This window comes from Hippocampus comes, unplaced genomic scaffold (assembly GCF_001891065.2).
Source record: "Hippocampus comes isolate QL1 unplaced genomic scaffold, H_comes_QL1_v1.1 scaffold129, whole genome shotgun sequence".
Classification (NCBI taxonomy): Eukaryota; Metazoa; Chordata; class Actinopteri; order Syngnathiformes; family Syngnathidae; genus Hippocampus; species Hippocampus comes.
Genome location: NW_017805992.1, coordinates 852,568 through 867,156, shown reverse-complemented (window position 1 = coordinate 867,156; position 14,589 = coordinate 852,568). Strand labels below are relative to the sequence as shown.

The following is a 14,589-nucleotide window of genomic DNA, read 5'->3' as shown; positions in this document are numbered from 1 at the left end:
TATCGCAGCCAGTGCAAACACATTAGCCGCACAACATCGACACGCTGCTCAAGAGCCCCCCCATTGACAAATCGGAGAGATTTCGCTGCCCCAGCCAGTCTTGGGATATATATATATATATATAGTGTGTGTGTGTGTGTGTGTGTGTGTGTGTGTGTGTATAAAATATTCACTCATTTTGGTTTTGATATGTCATGGCTCACCTCTTTTCTGGGTTTGGTCACGTGACATTCGCAGTGCAAGCCCAAGCAAGAGCAGTTTGATGTCGATTTCAGTTGACAAGAGAGGAACAGGACATCACCCTAGGACGGACGAAAATGGGTGGAGTAATCTGCTTAATTCTTATTTCATGAACGCAATATGAATCAGAATACTGTTTTGACTAGTGGGGGCACAAATACTATTGCCTTAAACTCCATTTTCAGAAAATAAAAACAATCACTGCGAGGGTTACGGGGGTTCTGGAGCCCATCCTAGCTGTCTTCGGGCAGCAAGCGGGGGACACACCCTGAACTGGTTTTCAGCCAATCACAGTGCACACACAGACGAACAACCATTCGCACTCACAGTCACACCTCGGGACAACTTAGAGTGTTCAATCAGCCTGCCAGACATGTTTTTGGAATGTGGGAGGAAACCGGAGTACCCGGAGAAAACCCACGCAGGCACGGGGAGGACATGCAAATTCCACACGGGAAGGCCGACGCCAGGGATCAAACCCTGCACCTCTGCACTCTGAGGCCGACATGCTAACCAGTCGCCCACCATACTGCCTTCACTGTGTTGTATAAATCATCATAAAATGTAATGAACTGTTTTTATAAAGTGTACTTACTTCATGCACTGCAGTATTCTTGTGTTGGATGTGCGCCTTTTAGGGGTGTGGCCTAGTAAAGGAAATCAAGAGCTGGCATCAAGTTGACCGGTAAGTCCTTCTTTAGTTTGCCCTGTCCAGCAGTCGTTTTTTTTCTTAGGTGAGGTCATAAATGTGCACACGAACACGCAGTGATCATCTGCCTCACGTGACTGAAACCGCAGTCGTAATGCAACGTGATAAGACAACATCAAAATCTTGTTTCTTGTCCTGTGAGACAGACATGCAAACCAGTAGTTCACCTTGCCGCCCCTACTGCCTCTACGGGAGCACAGATTCCGTTTTCGTAGCAATCGGGCCACCAGCAGCTCCATCATCCTGGCGGAGTTGATCTCCTGAGAGGACGTCACTCAAAGCCACAATGGGTGAAGGGACGGCAGGGAGGTCCTCCCGAGTCCGATCCCCCGACTCCCGACTCCCAGCTGTTCTACGCACCGCGCTGTCCATGGGGGTTGGTGGCGGTGGAGGGGGGCGCCGTGTGTTTGTTTAAAACTCACAGGAGTTCTATTAAAGCCCTGACTCCCCTCATTTAGCAGTGCCATGGCCACACAAAGGCCGGGACCCTGGGAAGCGGCGCATTGCAAGGGACACCAATTACGGCGACGAGGACACAGACCGACTTGTTCGTGCTCAGGGACATGTCACGTCGCTGGAGCGGCCTCCCCGTCAAACCCATTGACCAGAGCGCATACACAGGCATTTTAATTGGTGTTGGGCAAACACATTTTGTCACAAAGTTGCAAAAGGAAGCTAAGTAGCTGAATGTTCACATTGTCCAACCCCTGACCTGAGAGCTTCAGGGGCCTTTCTCCCCCCCGAGAGCCACCACCACGCCGAGACATCATTATGCTCCATTACTTTGAGTCATCGTCTCAGACTCGCCGTGATACTGTGAACCCCGGTTTGGTCACGATGCAAACCATATCCACTATAAGACTTACTAAAACACATTTTTACAGAGACCATGAGAATGAATGGAAATGCCATTAATCCGTTCCCACCTCTGCAAGATATAAGCAACAAGAATGTTTGTAATGCGTTTTTTAATTTGCAAAACATGTAGTCGTGACAAAATAAAACAGAAACAAACGGTGACACCGTGGCAAAAACTGTTTTGGCTTCAATTGGCATCGTGCTGCTCCTTTCGGCATGGACAGCCTAGCGACCTGAAAATAAAAATCACAGAAGATAAAGAATACATGCCGGTGGGTAGTCTCCTATTATCTGTCTTCATGGGTTGACATTCAAATATCCATTACACAAAGTGTTACACTCCTGCGACATTGACACAATTCGTTAGCCCGTCTATGGTGTTTTGCTTTCTTTGTGAGCATCAAGCTCAACTGACTTTACTATGCGGTTGTTTAAATTACACTATCTCTGTTTTCTGTTCAGTTTGGCATTTAAAAGCCAGCTGGTAGTGAAAAATTAACAGTTTGAAGACTTTTTGGAAGACAATTGTATCACATCACTTTGAAGCAATGAAAAGAAGACTCCCATGTTCTCTCAATAAAGGGCAAAATGTGCTTACTTCTCGTCCGTCATTTGTCACTCCCAGCTGTTGTTTATCACAGAAAAAATGGCTGCAAACTTTTTTTGAAAAATCATGGCTTAAGTTAATGCTGCTTCCAGTTCCCTAAAGCATCATTTTTACATTAGACATGGTTTTAGTCAGAGCACAGGTGAGTGTTTTTTTTTCAACTGATAACAGAGGAAAGATTCCCTTAAACATTCTGCGATAGGCATAATGTGCAATTTCCGAATGGCAAAAATGCACCGGAGATGGTCTCGCTGAAATGAGCATAAATGTGTCTGGAAATGGCAAACAACGGCTGCATTCACACACGGAGCAGCAACACATACGAACACAACATAGAACAATACTCACAGGCATGATTTCTCCCTGCTCTGTGGGTACGACTGCCGCACTGACGCCGTGCAGCTTTCAATGCAGACTTGCCCGTGTACTGGAAAAACATGAAATGAAAACAGTGATTCAAAATCCGCCATACAGCAGGCAGTGATTTACTGTAAACTGCAGCAAAGGAATCCAGGGCAGTAATTAAAAGCAGCATCCCCACAATGAGCAAGGCATCAATAAAACCAAAATCATCCAATGACACCATGGCGCAGTCTTCTTCCTTCTTGCTCCCCCCCGACCCCACCTTGAGTTCCCCTCGCTGACCCCTTCTTTTATCCCGCTTTTAAAAAGGGGATTTGGTGGAGCGGGAATCACTTGACATCATTGGTTGTGGTGAACAGCCACCATGGCGGGGTTGCTTGTCTTGGGTCATGAAAACATGTGTGGCATTAGCGGCACAGGGGACCTGGGAAGAGACCCCAGGCGAAAGGTCGTTTGCGTAAATATGGCCAACGACACACAATACGCCGGTCAACAACTACATTTTGAAATCAGAGATGCAAGACAACTTTTCTAGATGATTTATTTTTTTAGGCTGATTCTAAATTTGCCCTCCTTTTTGCATAATTTGGTTTCCATAATAATATAATAAAAATGATAGAATAGTTAATATCGTAATGTATTTAATATTTATGAATTCCAGGTTAGGGTTCTGAAACAGGGTGGTTTGGTGATCCAGTGGTTAGTGCGTCGACCTCATAGTGCAGAGGTACTGGGTTCGATTCCAGCTCCGGCCTCCCTGTTTGGAGTTTGCATGTTCTCCCCAGGCCTGCGTGGGTTTTCTCCAGGTACTCCGGTTTCCTCCCACATTCCAAAAACATGTATGGCAGGCTGATTGAACACTCCAAATTGTCCCTAAGTGTGAATGTGAGCGCGGATGGTTGTTCGTCTGTGTGTGCCCTTCGATTGGCTGGTAACCAGTTCAGGGTGTCCCCCGCCGACTGCCCGAAAATGGCTGGGATAGGCTCCAGCACCCCTGCAACCCTAGTGAGGATAAGCGGATCGGAAGACGGATGGATGGATGGATGGGTTCTGAAACAGGGGAAATTTATTTCTGAACGCTCATCCCTATAAACATGGTAAAATCCATATTGCACAAGCTTTTATAGGTCCAACGTAAAAACAAAAACCTGATGTGTTGGAAAAAGAAAAAGTTCAGGCATTTTTGAAATCAGCGTCAAAGATGTGTTTTGGGACAAACATAAAATTCGCTGTTGACCAGCATGAAATTCGTTGTCATTCCTAAAAGTGCAAAAAGTTTTCTGATCAAGCAAACATTCAACAAAACCAATTGCATACAGTGGAGCTCGCATTTGCAAATTCATTTATTTGTCATTATTGCTCGATATCGGCAGACACTCAAAATCAAGCGAAATATGATCGGGACATCCCTACCGATTATCTCTTCACGAATACGAGCCTTTAGCATGATGAGCGCTGCCCTGAGGGCAACCCTCGTTCCGATGTGGGCAGCCATGAAAACAAGTTTGACACCCCTGCCTTAAATGCACCACCAGCATCAATAGCAACAACAACAACAACAACAGCTACTGGAAGTGTTTGTTATCTTGAGTTGACACTGGTGGATGTGAACGAGAGCGTCCTCGGTCAGATGCCAGGTGACACAGCTCATTAACTTCTCCTTTGCTGCCATTCTTTGGCCTCCTCATTGTCTTGCGATATGACATGAGTCTTTGTTCACGGTGGAGTTTTTCACCCCCCCTCTTTTCTCTCGGACAAACCCCGCAATCCTCCCTCTCTGCCCCGGGCCCGTAATTAGTGCTTCGCGCTGGGCGTATTTTCTCACAGGGCTATGACACAATTAATCAGCACTTTCCCACCAATGGACAGCAGCCACATGATTCAATGGAGGACGCATTCTCAACGTGTGTTTGTTTTTCCACTCGTGCGAATATCAGAATGGTGAAATCATGTTCCAATAACATTCTGTGATTGGAAATGAAGGGCAGCGCGGCGGCCAAGCGGGTAAGCACGGCTGCCCCGCAGTCCTGAGGACCAAGGTTTGAATCTTGGCTCCAGAGTTTTTGCGGTCTTCTCCCAGTGCTTGCGTCGAGCTGAACGCAAATCGCTGTTAAATAACGTTAGGCCACCTTCAAGGAAACTGGAAAGTGAATTTGCAGGTTTCTAAATATAGTATACGTGTTTCAAGGTAATTCCTGAAAACATGATAACTATTGTCTGTAGTTCTCATTTGTGGTGATTGACTGTTTAACAATTTTTTAGTTTTCTTGATTTTATGGGCGTAGCTAAAGCAGGGTTACGTGACACACCTTGCCCTCTGTCCTGAGTCACCCTCCTGTCACTATATACAAATTTAAACTCATTAGTTGGCTTCGTCGGCATCGAGCGCAGTTGCGTTGTGCAATCTGCGAGCGAGTTATGCCTACACCCCGAAAATTCATCTTTCCTTCAGATAGTATGTCAGTAGGGCCACTTTAGAGCACTTCATTGTGAGCCATGAGTCTGAGCACGGCACAGATAGATGGTGGAAGCGCAAGGGGAACACTTTTTTGAAAAACAGCCAGTGTCTGGACCCGGGATTCGGGCTTATGTCGCAGCTTTAGCGCGCCTCATTGTCGGCCATGAGTGCGTGCATGTCATTGAAAGAAAGGCGGACGCGCCAGAAGGGGAAGAGAAGGGGGAGAAAAAATAAGAACTCAGACTTGCAGCCAGTGTGTAGACCGGGGTTTCGCGTCGGTGTGGATGTTCTAGAGTGCCTCATTGTCCACTGGAAGTGCGCGTACAAGTAGATTTTTCTTTAATTATTCGAATTTGGCTAGGTTGACAACAACACTCCTTTCTGAGGTGTGGGAAATGTATGAGACATTTATTTTCAGTTTAAAATGACTTTAATACGTCACAGGGAACTTGTTTACATCATGTGGTAAGACTTCGCACTTTCACTGAGATTGGTACTGCTGTTTGGGTTTGCGAGGTCCATCAGCTACATCAAGAACATCAAACTCAAATGAAGCAATTGCTACAAATATGCCTAGGTTGCAATTTTATAAGCCATTAGCCTTTAAGTAGCTCCTTGCATAGTAACAACGCCCTAAATTCATCCCTGGTCATCATGCTAATTCAGCATTGACTCCAGAACCTCCAAACTCCACATAGAAGGACCGAGATTTGATCCCAGAAGCTTTCGACTGTGAGGCAGACATGCTTCACGCTCATCTGCATAGCAGATCTTATTGACAATGGTTCCATCTTTTTAGCATTTTACAAATGATTGAAGCAAGAAGCGGGCTACAGCCCAGACTGGTCGGCAGTCATTCACAAGGCACATACAGACAAGCTGACACAATCATACTCACATTCACACCAATGGACAATTTAGTCTCAAATGAACCCAGCATGCATGCATTTGAACCGAGTGACATTGTGGTTTATAGTATAGCTGTTATTCCAAAGTCCACCGCATTGGTCTGTGTTTTCCACCCATGCTACCGAGTACGTCCAGTAAGCACATTGGTAATCCTATAAAAACACTCCTACAATCACACTGTCTCCTCTGTGACGATGCCACGGCGGTAAAAAAATAGAATAAAAATACATTAAAAAGGAACAACTGGTCGCATGAAGCCTTGAGTGGCCACGCTCCTGTTTTGACATTAAATGACGAGTCGTGAAAAGTCGTAACCGAGCTTTGTTTGCTTTGGAACGTCTCGGCTCGGCTTTTTTTTTTTCGCTCACCTCCGCTAAAACTCTCCGAGACAAATCTTGTTAAACGTAAAAACATTTCTGTTGGCACGGTTAATTGTTAAGTGTGTGGTGGCGACCGCCTTCTTCTCACTTGGCGTGTCCGCCGCTCATACTGTATCCATTGTGCGCGCCCTAATAATAGAATATCAACCAGTTGGCAAGCGAGGCTGCATTTAAAGCTTGGGGAGGAGGGGGGGGTAGAGAAGAGAAAGAGAGAGAGGGGTGGGGGGGATTCTATGTTTCATTTGGAAGTGATTGGGCCCACTGATCAAAGGTGGAGCCAGAGAAAAGCCTGGCGGGAGGGTTATGCACAAAAAAAAAAGTAGGAAAAAACATGCCGTCTCCCCCTTATTGCTTTAAATGTCAATATGCACTTTTTGACACGCTTGGGTAACTTTGAGGTATGCCGATGGAAAACAGAGAAAGCATCGAAGGCATCTCCTTCTGGGTTCTTTTGGGGAGTTTCGCTTCACTTTATGTCAAACTGAGTGTAAAGGAGACAATCAGAAAAGCAAATATAATGCGCGAAACAGAAAATCAAGAGAGGAAATCACAATATAAATTCTATGGGGGGTTGTGAACACACAACAATGGAACAAACTACACAAACAACTCTGAGACAGTCCAGACTTCTACAAAAGGAAAGATGACGGAAGTAAAACAGAGCACAAAAGCAACGCATTCTAGCGGTATGTAATCAACTCTTCTCATGCGTAGTGAGTCTACCCCTGTCGTGTTCACATGTACCATTTTATATCGGTGCTGCCCCGCAAACGAGCATTTACTCCGGAGTAAATTTTTAAACCACCTCCTTGAACAGGGTGAAATTTGCTCCGGTTCAAGCTGTTTTCAGAGTCTACACCGGTGTAACTTTGTACGTGTGAACGCTCTACTGGGGCAGCCTCGGTGCTGCACCGGAGTAAAAGTTTCCGTGTGAACACCCCTATAGTGTACAGTATACTAAACACATAAAGTTTGGGATGTGACAATTCCTGATCAAAAAGTTTAACTGTAAAAGGTTGAAGTGCATTTTAGGTTTGTGCTAACATTTCACCAAAAAATCCCCAAATCACTTCCTGTTTTTTGATTGGTATAAAACCATTTAAAATAGTTCCCAGGTGCCTTCATAACAAATCATGTTTTCACTAAAATATTCCAAAGATCACTAATAGGCCAATTCCATCGAAACAGTGCTGTTTTGATTTTGCTTTGTTTTTCTTGTTCTAAATGTGTTTGTTTTAAAACATGTATGCTTGGCTTTAAAGTGTACATTTTTAATCCCGTGTTTTAAACTCTTGTTAAATGTCTTTGAGTACGATGAAAAGCGCTTTCAAAATAAATGTATTATGATGATGATTATTATGATTATTATTACTGTTATTATTATTATTATTATTATTATTATTATTATTATTATTATTATTGCTTGTAATACTGTCAACCTAAACTAAAATGTTTCCAACTCTAAATCTCAGAATACATATATCGAGCAACTCAAATTGTGTATTGGCTCCTCTCAGGCAACTTTTTTTTTTTGTCAGACTGAAACTCGTCCTTTGAGTAATTGGACTGAAAGTAAGAGGAATGTGTTTTTACCATAAAATTAGCGAATACATGAAATATAGCCGCAGATGGCTGATAGCAGGTTTACACTAGACACATTCAAGTGATTCACAACACACACACACACACACACACACACACACACACACACACACACACACACACACACACACACACGCACACACACACACACACACACACACAGTTGAAACATTATAGAAGTGCATTTACTTTTGACCTCGCTATGGCCTATAGAAGGAGATAACTTCCTGTGGACCATGAGATTTGTGAAATATTGCATATTTTATAGGTGGGTAATGTGTTAGGGGAACAGGACTGACTGAAAATTCAGGGACATGACTTAAGTGTGAATTTACACTTTTTTAAAATAAATTCTATTGAGTTGAGATAAGGAGTAACATAAATATGTACAAATAGCATTTTTAAGGATTTGAATGACATGTCATTTTAGAAAGCGGGTACTGGCAACAAATGCTACTTGGGAGTGAGTACCTCTAAAAACATTTTTGCTCACACAGGTAGCGCTTCACACATTGCACTGTGTTTGTGGCACACGGACAAATCACTAAACCTACTGTGACAGGAAATCATCCACTTAGTCTCAAAATGATAGTTTATTTTCAACATGTAACCAACTATCTATGTCGCTGATATACAGTGACAGGCAGAACAATTTAATGCTTTTCCACTCGACGCTCAAAAGGTACAATTAATATAACGATCCGCCAGTTGCCATTTATACAACAGAGTAATAGCTTTGCATTCACCTAAAAAGGCCCATATGCCATTTGATGTCCATTTGTGAGTAAAATGAAACAAGACTGTCATTATTTCAGTAATCAGGATATACTTTTTGTGACATTTATGTTTAGTGATGTGCTGTCAAAGTTTTCTCATGGAAGTTCCAACCATCCATTTTCCGATCCGTTCATCCTCACAAGGGTCGCGGCGGGTGCTGGAGCCTATCCAAACTGTCTTCGGGCAGTAGGCGGTGGACACCCTGAACCAGTTGCCGGCCAATCGTAGGGCACACAGAGACCAACAACCATCCGCGTTCACACTCACACCTAGGGACAATTTGGAGTGTTCAATCAGTCTGCCATGCATGTTGTTGGAATGTGTGAGGAAACCTGAGTACCAAGAGAAAACCCACGCAGGCCCAGGGAGAACATGCAAACTACACAAAGGGAGGCCGGAGCTGGAATTGAACCTCTGCACCGTGAGGTCGACGCGCTAACCACTGGACCACTGGGTCGCCTCGCATGGAAGTTGTCTGCCTTAATTCATTAAGTACTGGGAAACAGCAGGGGCGTGCAGTCACGGCCTTCAAGGCCTTCTCTGCTGGCCCAAACTCTGTCAGACCTACATGGTAATATTTGGATCCGTCAGTCCTTTGTCTCCATTTCTGAGAAAGTGTATTGGCTGTGCAGCTTCCACTCATTTGTGTGTTCTTTTTTTTTTTTTTCCAATCAGATTTCAGCTTCAATTTGGGCCATACAAATATTTGCCCAATGCCTTCAGAATTGAGGGTGCTGGTGTCGAACACACGCACACCCTTGAAATCAACGTCTAATTTTTTAACCAATAACATTTTTGATTCACCACCCTTCATGAATCCTCAGAGTGACATCAGCATTTTCCCGTCCTCTGATGAGATGAAAAAGCAACAAGGGGGACATAAAACATTCCTTAAAGTCTTTTCTGCTTTAACTCCAACATCTGAGACAAACGTTGATCTATCATGTGTGCGGTGAATCATCTGCTGTTAAAAGTCGACCACACGTACCCATGAAGGTAAGCCAGACGGGGTGAGGTGGGGAGGGGTCCGAATGGAAGGAAGCAGCTCTGGGAATTCAAACCCAAAGTATTTTTTTCTTCCTGCTTCTGCCTCACCGTGGCATCATCATTCAGTCTGACGGTTCCCGTAAACAGCGTTCGGGAAAGCATGCCGCTGCGCATTCCTGCAGCACCTTTCATAAAACATGGAAAAAACGTCCACGCCATTTGTGTGTTTACAACAAAAAGGAGACAGCATTTTTAGCAGGTTAGCAAAGCGATTCCGTGCTCTGTCCGCTCATCGGTATGATCTTGAAATATTTGAGCAATGTTGCCGTAATGCTTTTAAAAGACCGTCCTCGGTTTTGGATGTGCCGTTTTACAGGAGTACCGCAGAAAACTTAAAAAAAAAAAAAAAACATGACACGTTTAAGCACCAATAGGAGAGGAGAACTGGGCTCTCCTGTATTTCCAAATGTTATCCCATAGGAGACTGCAGGCAGCTTGAAAATGCGGCACTGTGGATTTTAAGGCACAGCCAGGTGGCCTGTATAAAATTCTCCAATCTATGGAGAAACATTTTATCCATAAGGAGACTGCGGGCAGAAAAATACGCTGTGGAAATGTGGAGAGTACAGAGTGTAATACAGAGGTGATATGCTTACCATGAAAGGATGCAAAAATAAGTCTCAAAGAGCTATGCCCAGAATTGCACAGGAAGTCGGCCATTTTTATTTGCAGAAGCCACTCTGAGCGAATTGGAGCTCAAACTGCCACGAGAGAATTCACCCAAATGATCCCCAACAATCCGAGGAGCCCCGTCTTGCAATAAAGACATCAACGTCACTGATTTAAAATATAGTCCTCATTTTATTAACAGAGGCCAAATAAAACTTAGCACATTTTATTTACAAAGGGGAGGCAATAAATATCTTTATAATAGTCATAAAATTATTTTTGCTGACATTTAAAAAAAAGAAGATCATAAATGTGTGTGTCACATTGTTAGTAAGGTTGCCAGTAGACAGGTGAGTACACATTACTGGAGAGAGAAGGTGGCAAAGTCACTAGAGCAGTGTCCCAGTAGAAATCGCAAGACGAAGAGGTCGCCGATGATTCGGAAAACAAGAAACCAGGAGGTAGAGGAAGTCTTCATCACCTAAAAGAACAAAAACTTCAAGAGTTTTTCTCCGGCAAGCCCATTAGTGCGTCTGCGATGAAGGCGGAAGACGTGGAATTGAGTTGGAAAAAAAAAAATAAATAGAATGCTGTGTTAAGTATTGCACTCAAAGCAACACAGTCATTCCGGTGGCGCCATCCCACCTTCTTCCTCCTGTCTCCATGGCGTCCTCTTCCAGTGGAAAGTATGGCGTCCTCGTCATGGCGGGGCAACACAAACAGATTCCACTATATCCCGCTTGGCTGATTTTTACGGCGTTGCGTCACCTCCTGGCTTGACAGTCAACAAAGATGCCGTCCGTCCCCAAAAGCTTCCTGTGGTTTATCCGTGCGTATAAATAAGACGGCGGGACACGTCAAGTAGAAAAATAATTTTTTTTTTTTTTTTCCAAGACCAGATTGTCCGCGGAGTGTCCGTCCTCCTGAGTGCTGTCAATCGATCCATCCGTCCATCAAACCACCCGTCAATCAATCAGTTCCTCCTGGCTTTTAGCCGGCGGGCTCGCCGCGTGCGCTTGGCGACGGGCGTGAAGCGGAACACCTCCATCCGGTCCTCGCGGCCCTTGGGGTCCCGCTTCATGAAGTGGACCTCCTGCTGCCGCTGGGTGGTGCGCGAGCCCTTCTTGGGCTGGCCCTTGCGATTGAAGCCCAGGTACCAGCCTTTGTACTTTGCCGACACCAGCGCCGTGTAGTTGTTCTCCAGGAACTCCTCCACGAACACACACTCCTGCTTCCTGCCGTCGGGCTGCGCACAAAAAAACCCCAAACAAAACAATGAATAGACATTTTCAACAAATTAGAAAAGATTAAAACTGAAAAAAAAATGCTCCGGTTGTCACGGGTGAGCATTTGTTCATTAAACCCCACAAACATATCGGTTCTCAATTGTTGAACTTTTTCCACAGGAAAGTATCATACACACTATTGCTGCAGCGTCCAGAGGTAGAGAAGCGCAACAGTGGCTTAACATTTACTTCCTTAAGCTAAGGAGGCAAATCTTATCAAATAGGAGACTGGGGGCAGCAAGAAAATTCGGTACAGTGGGAAAGTGGTGACTGCGGATGGCAATACTGTGCTCTGTCCAAGAGGTAAGGCAAAACAACAGCGGCCTGTGTTTGCTGTATATCCAAAAGAAGATTAAGGGCAACGAAAAAAAAGAGCACTACAGCCAAGTGGAGAACAACATGAATGAAAGAGAATAATTTATTTTGGGTTTATTTTAATACCGTCTCTGGTAGAAAAAAAATGTATGCAGAAGGAGACTAAGTGAAAAAAACCAGCGTTGTAGCCAAGTCATAAACAAAGCATGATAACAAACAATATCAATGACAACAACAGTATCCTTGCATTTATATCTCTGGAAGGAGACAAATTTTACCCATAAGAAGATTAAAGAAGAAGAGGAAGAAGAAAACACACAACATAATCGTGTTAACGGAACATGTGTTTTAAATTAGTTTTGATTTCCATTGTCATTAAAACCAAGCAAAAGCTCACTGTCCATCCTTCAATTGTAGGACTGAAACAGCTTTTGATGAATGATTGAGCTGAGAAGCGGTGTGCCACAGCTGTCTTTCCCGCAACGCACCCTAACCCCAAATCTTCACCCCTCGGATATAACTCGGATATAACCTGCCGTGAGCAGGTGACATAATTGCATTCCTCCTAAGTAACCATAAGCAGTGCGTGCGCATTGCGGTCATTGCAGCGGCTAATTGAGCAGTACAGTTACGTAATGCCGGAATGGGCCCAGAGTTATCAAAGGGGTTTTGTTTTGAGGAGGGTGTGCAGGAGGCCACCCGGTTGAAGGGCTCCCCCTCGGAAATTATTTGACGAAATTCACAGGACAACTCACCCTTCCGACTATTTTGCCCTTCTCGTTCATGCAGATGTAGTGTTGGCTTTCCTTTCCTTTGATTCGAATGTGGCTGCCAAAGGTTTCTGTCTCCACCACCAGAAGAGCTGAAAAAAAAAAACGACACATTAGGGCCACCGAATGTATGCATGTTGTGCATTTTAACAAAAATATGACGCGGATGTGCAAATCCGCCTTTGAAATAATAATAACGCTCAGTTTTAAATTGTATCCAAAAGGAGGTTGAGGGCAGACAGAAACTGGAGCCATTCAGCCATGTGGAGAATGAAACACTCAAGGGTCTGCTATGTTTTCTGAAGGGAGACAAATTTGATCTGAAATGAGACCTCTGGCAGCAAGTAAAGGGCGGACTGCAGCAAAGTGGAGAATGAGACACTCACAAATAAGAATGGAGGAAAGGAGATTGAGGGTCCTCTGTATTTACTTCTCAGTAAAAGGAAGATTTGATCTGAAAAGAGATTAAGGCCAGCAAGACAACGGGCCACGCCACTGCAGCCAAGTGGAGAACAAGACATAATTAACAACAGTCTCCTTTATTTACAACCTAGTAAGAAGGAGTATATGATCCAAAAGGAGACTAAGGGTGACAAGTAATTGGGCCACCACAGCCAAGTGGAGGACGAGACATGTTAAAGAAATGAAAACAAAGTAGGAGCATGAGGGTCTGCTGTATTCTCTGGAAGGACATACATTTTGTCCAAAAAGGAGGCCTTCACAGCAAGAAACCGCAGGACTAAAGCCAAGTGGAGAATGAGACACACTAGCAACGAACGACAATGGAGGAGAACAAGGGTCTCCTCTATTTACTTCCCAGAAAGGAGGAGGATTTCATACAAAAGGCGATTAAGGGCAGCAAGGAAATGGGCCCATGCAAGCAAGTGGAGAACAAGGCGTGCCTAACAAAAGACAAGAAAGTAGGAGAACAAGCTTTGCGACATTTACTTCTTGGCAAGGAGACAACATTTATCTGGATGGAGATTAAGGGCAGCAAGAAAACAGGCTGTTGTGGCCAAATGTAGAAGAAGACATGCTGAAGAAATGCCAATAATGGAGGGGAACGAGACTCTGCTGTATTTACTTCTCGGCAAGGAGACGGCCTTTATCCGGAAGGAGACTATGGGCAGCAAGGAAACAGGCTGCTGTAGCCACGTGGAGACTGTGGAGCATTATACCTCAGTATGATGCACACATAAGGTTCTCATGAAATTTTTATACAGTCCATACATGGCTATGCAAATTATACAATTGTAAAAACAACAACAAAAAAACTCAGTGGAACTATTACAGTATTCCAAAAAGCAATTTTTTTTTTCACCTACAACAAAGGAATGTTACCTCTTCCTCAAATCTATCTTTATCCGGTAAACAAATCAAATGTATTATTTCTATTTATTCTAAAAAAGATACATATTCAACATGTTTTAAGTACTGCCTATATTTTTTGTCATAGATGTGTAAATTGAACAGGATAAATGTCTTCGACTTCAGGTAAAGACGCATGCGAAAGACCAACAAGGTTTTAAAGCTGACACAGCAGTAATCCACTCCCAGGACGCATCCCGGTCGGTGGCTCTTTTATTTTTTGGGACTCCCCCCCGCCCCACCCCGTTCCCCCGTTAACCCCCGCAAGGTGGCCCTTTGTCTGTGGCGGGG

At 44.1% G+C, this 14,589-nt stretch overlaps 1 protein-coding gene across 3 annotated transcripts in view; it reads right to left on the bottom strand.

Moving 5' to 3' along the window:
• Positions 1–10,731: 10,731 nt before the first annotated feature.
• fgf24 (fibroblast growth factor 24) overlaps positions 10,732–14,589 on the bottom strand; it is a 21,462-nt gene continuing 17,604 nt past the window's right edge. For all 3 annotated transcript variants that reach the window (XM_019892219.1, XM_019892221.1, XM_019892220.1), the window contains exons 5-6: positions 12,916–13,022; positions 10,732–11,805 (exon numbers count right to left, since the gene is read on the bottom strand). In XM_019892219.1, the coding sequence (XP_019747778.1) occupies positions 11,533–11,805; positions 12,916–13,022 (380 nt within the window). In that variant the 3' untranslated portion in view covers positions 10,732–11,532. The remainder of the gene's footprint in view (positions 11,806–12,915; positions 13,023–14,589) is intronic.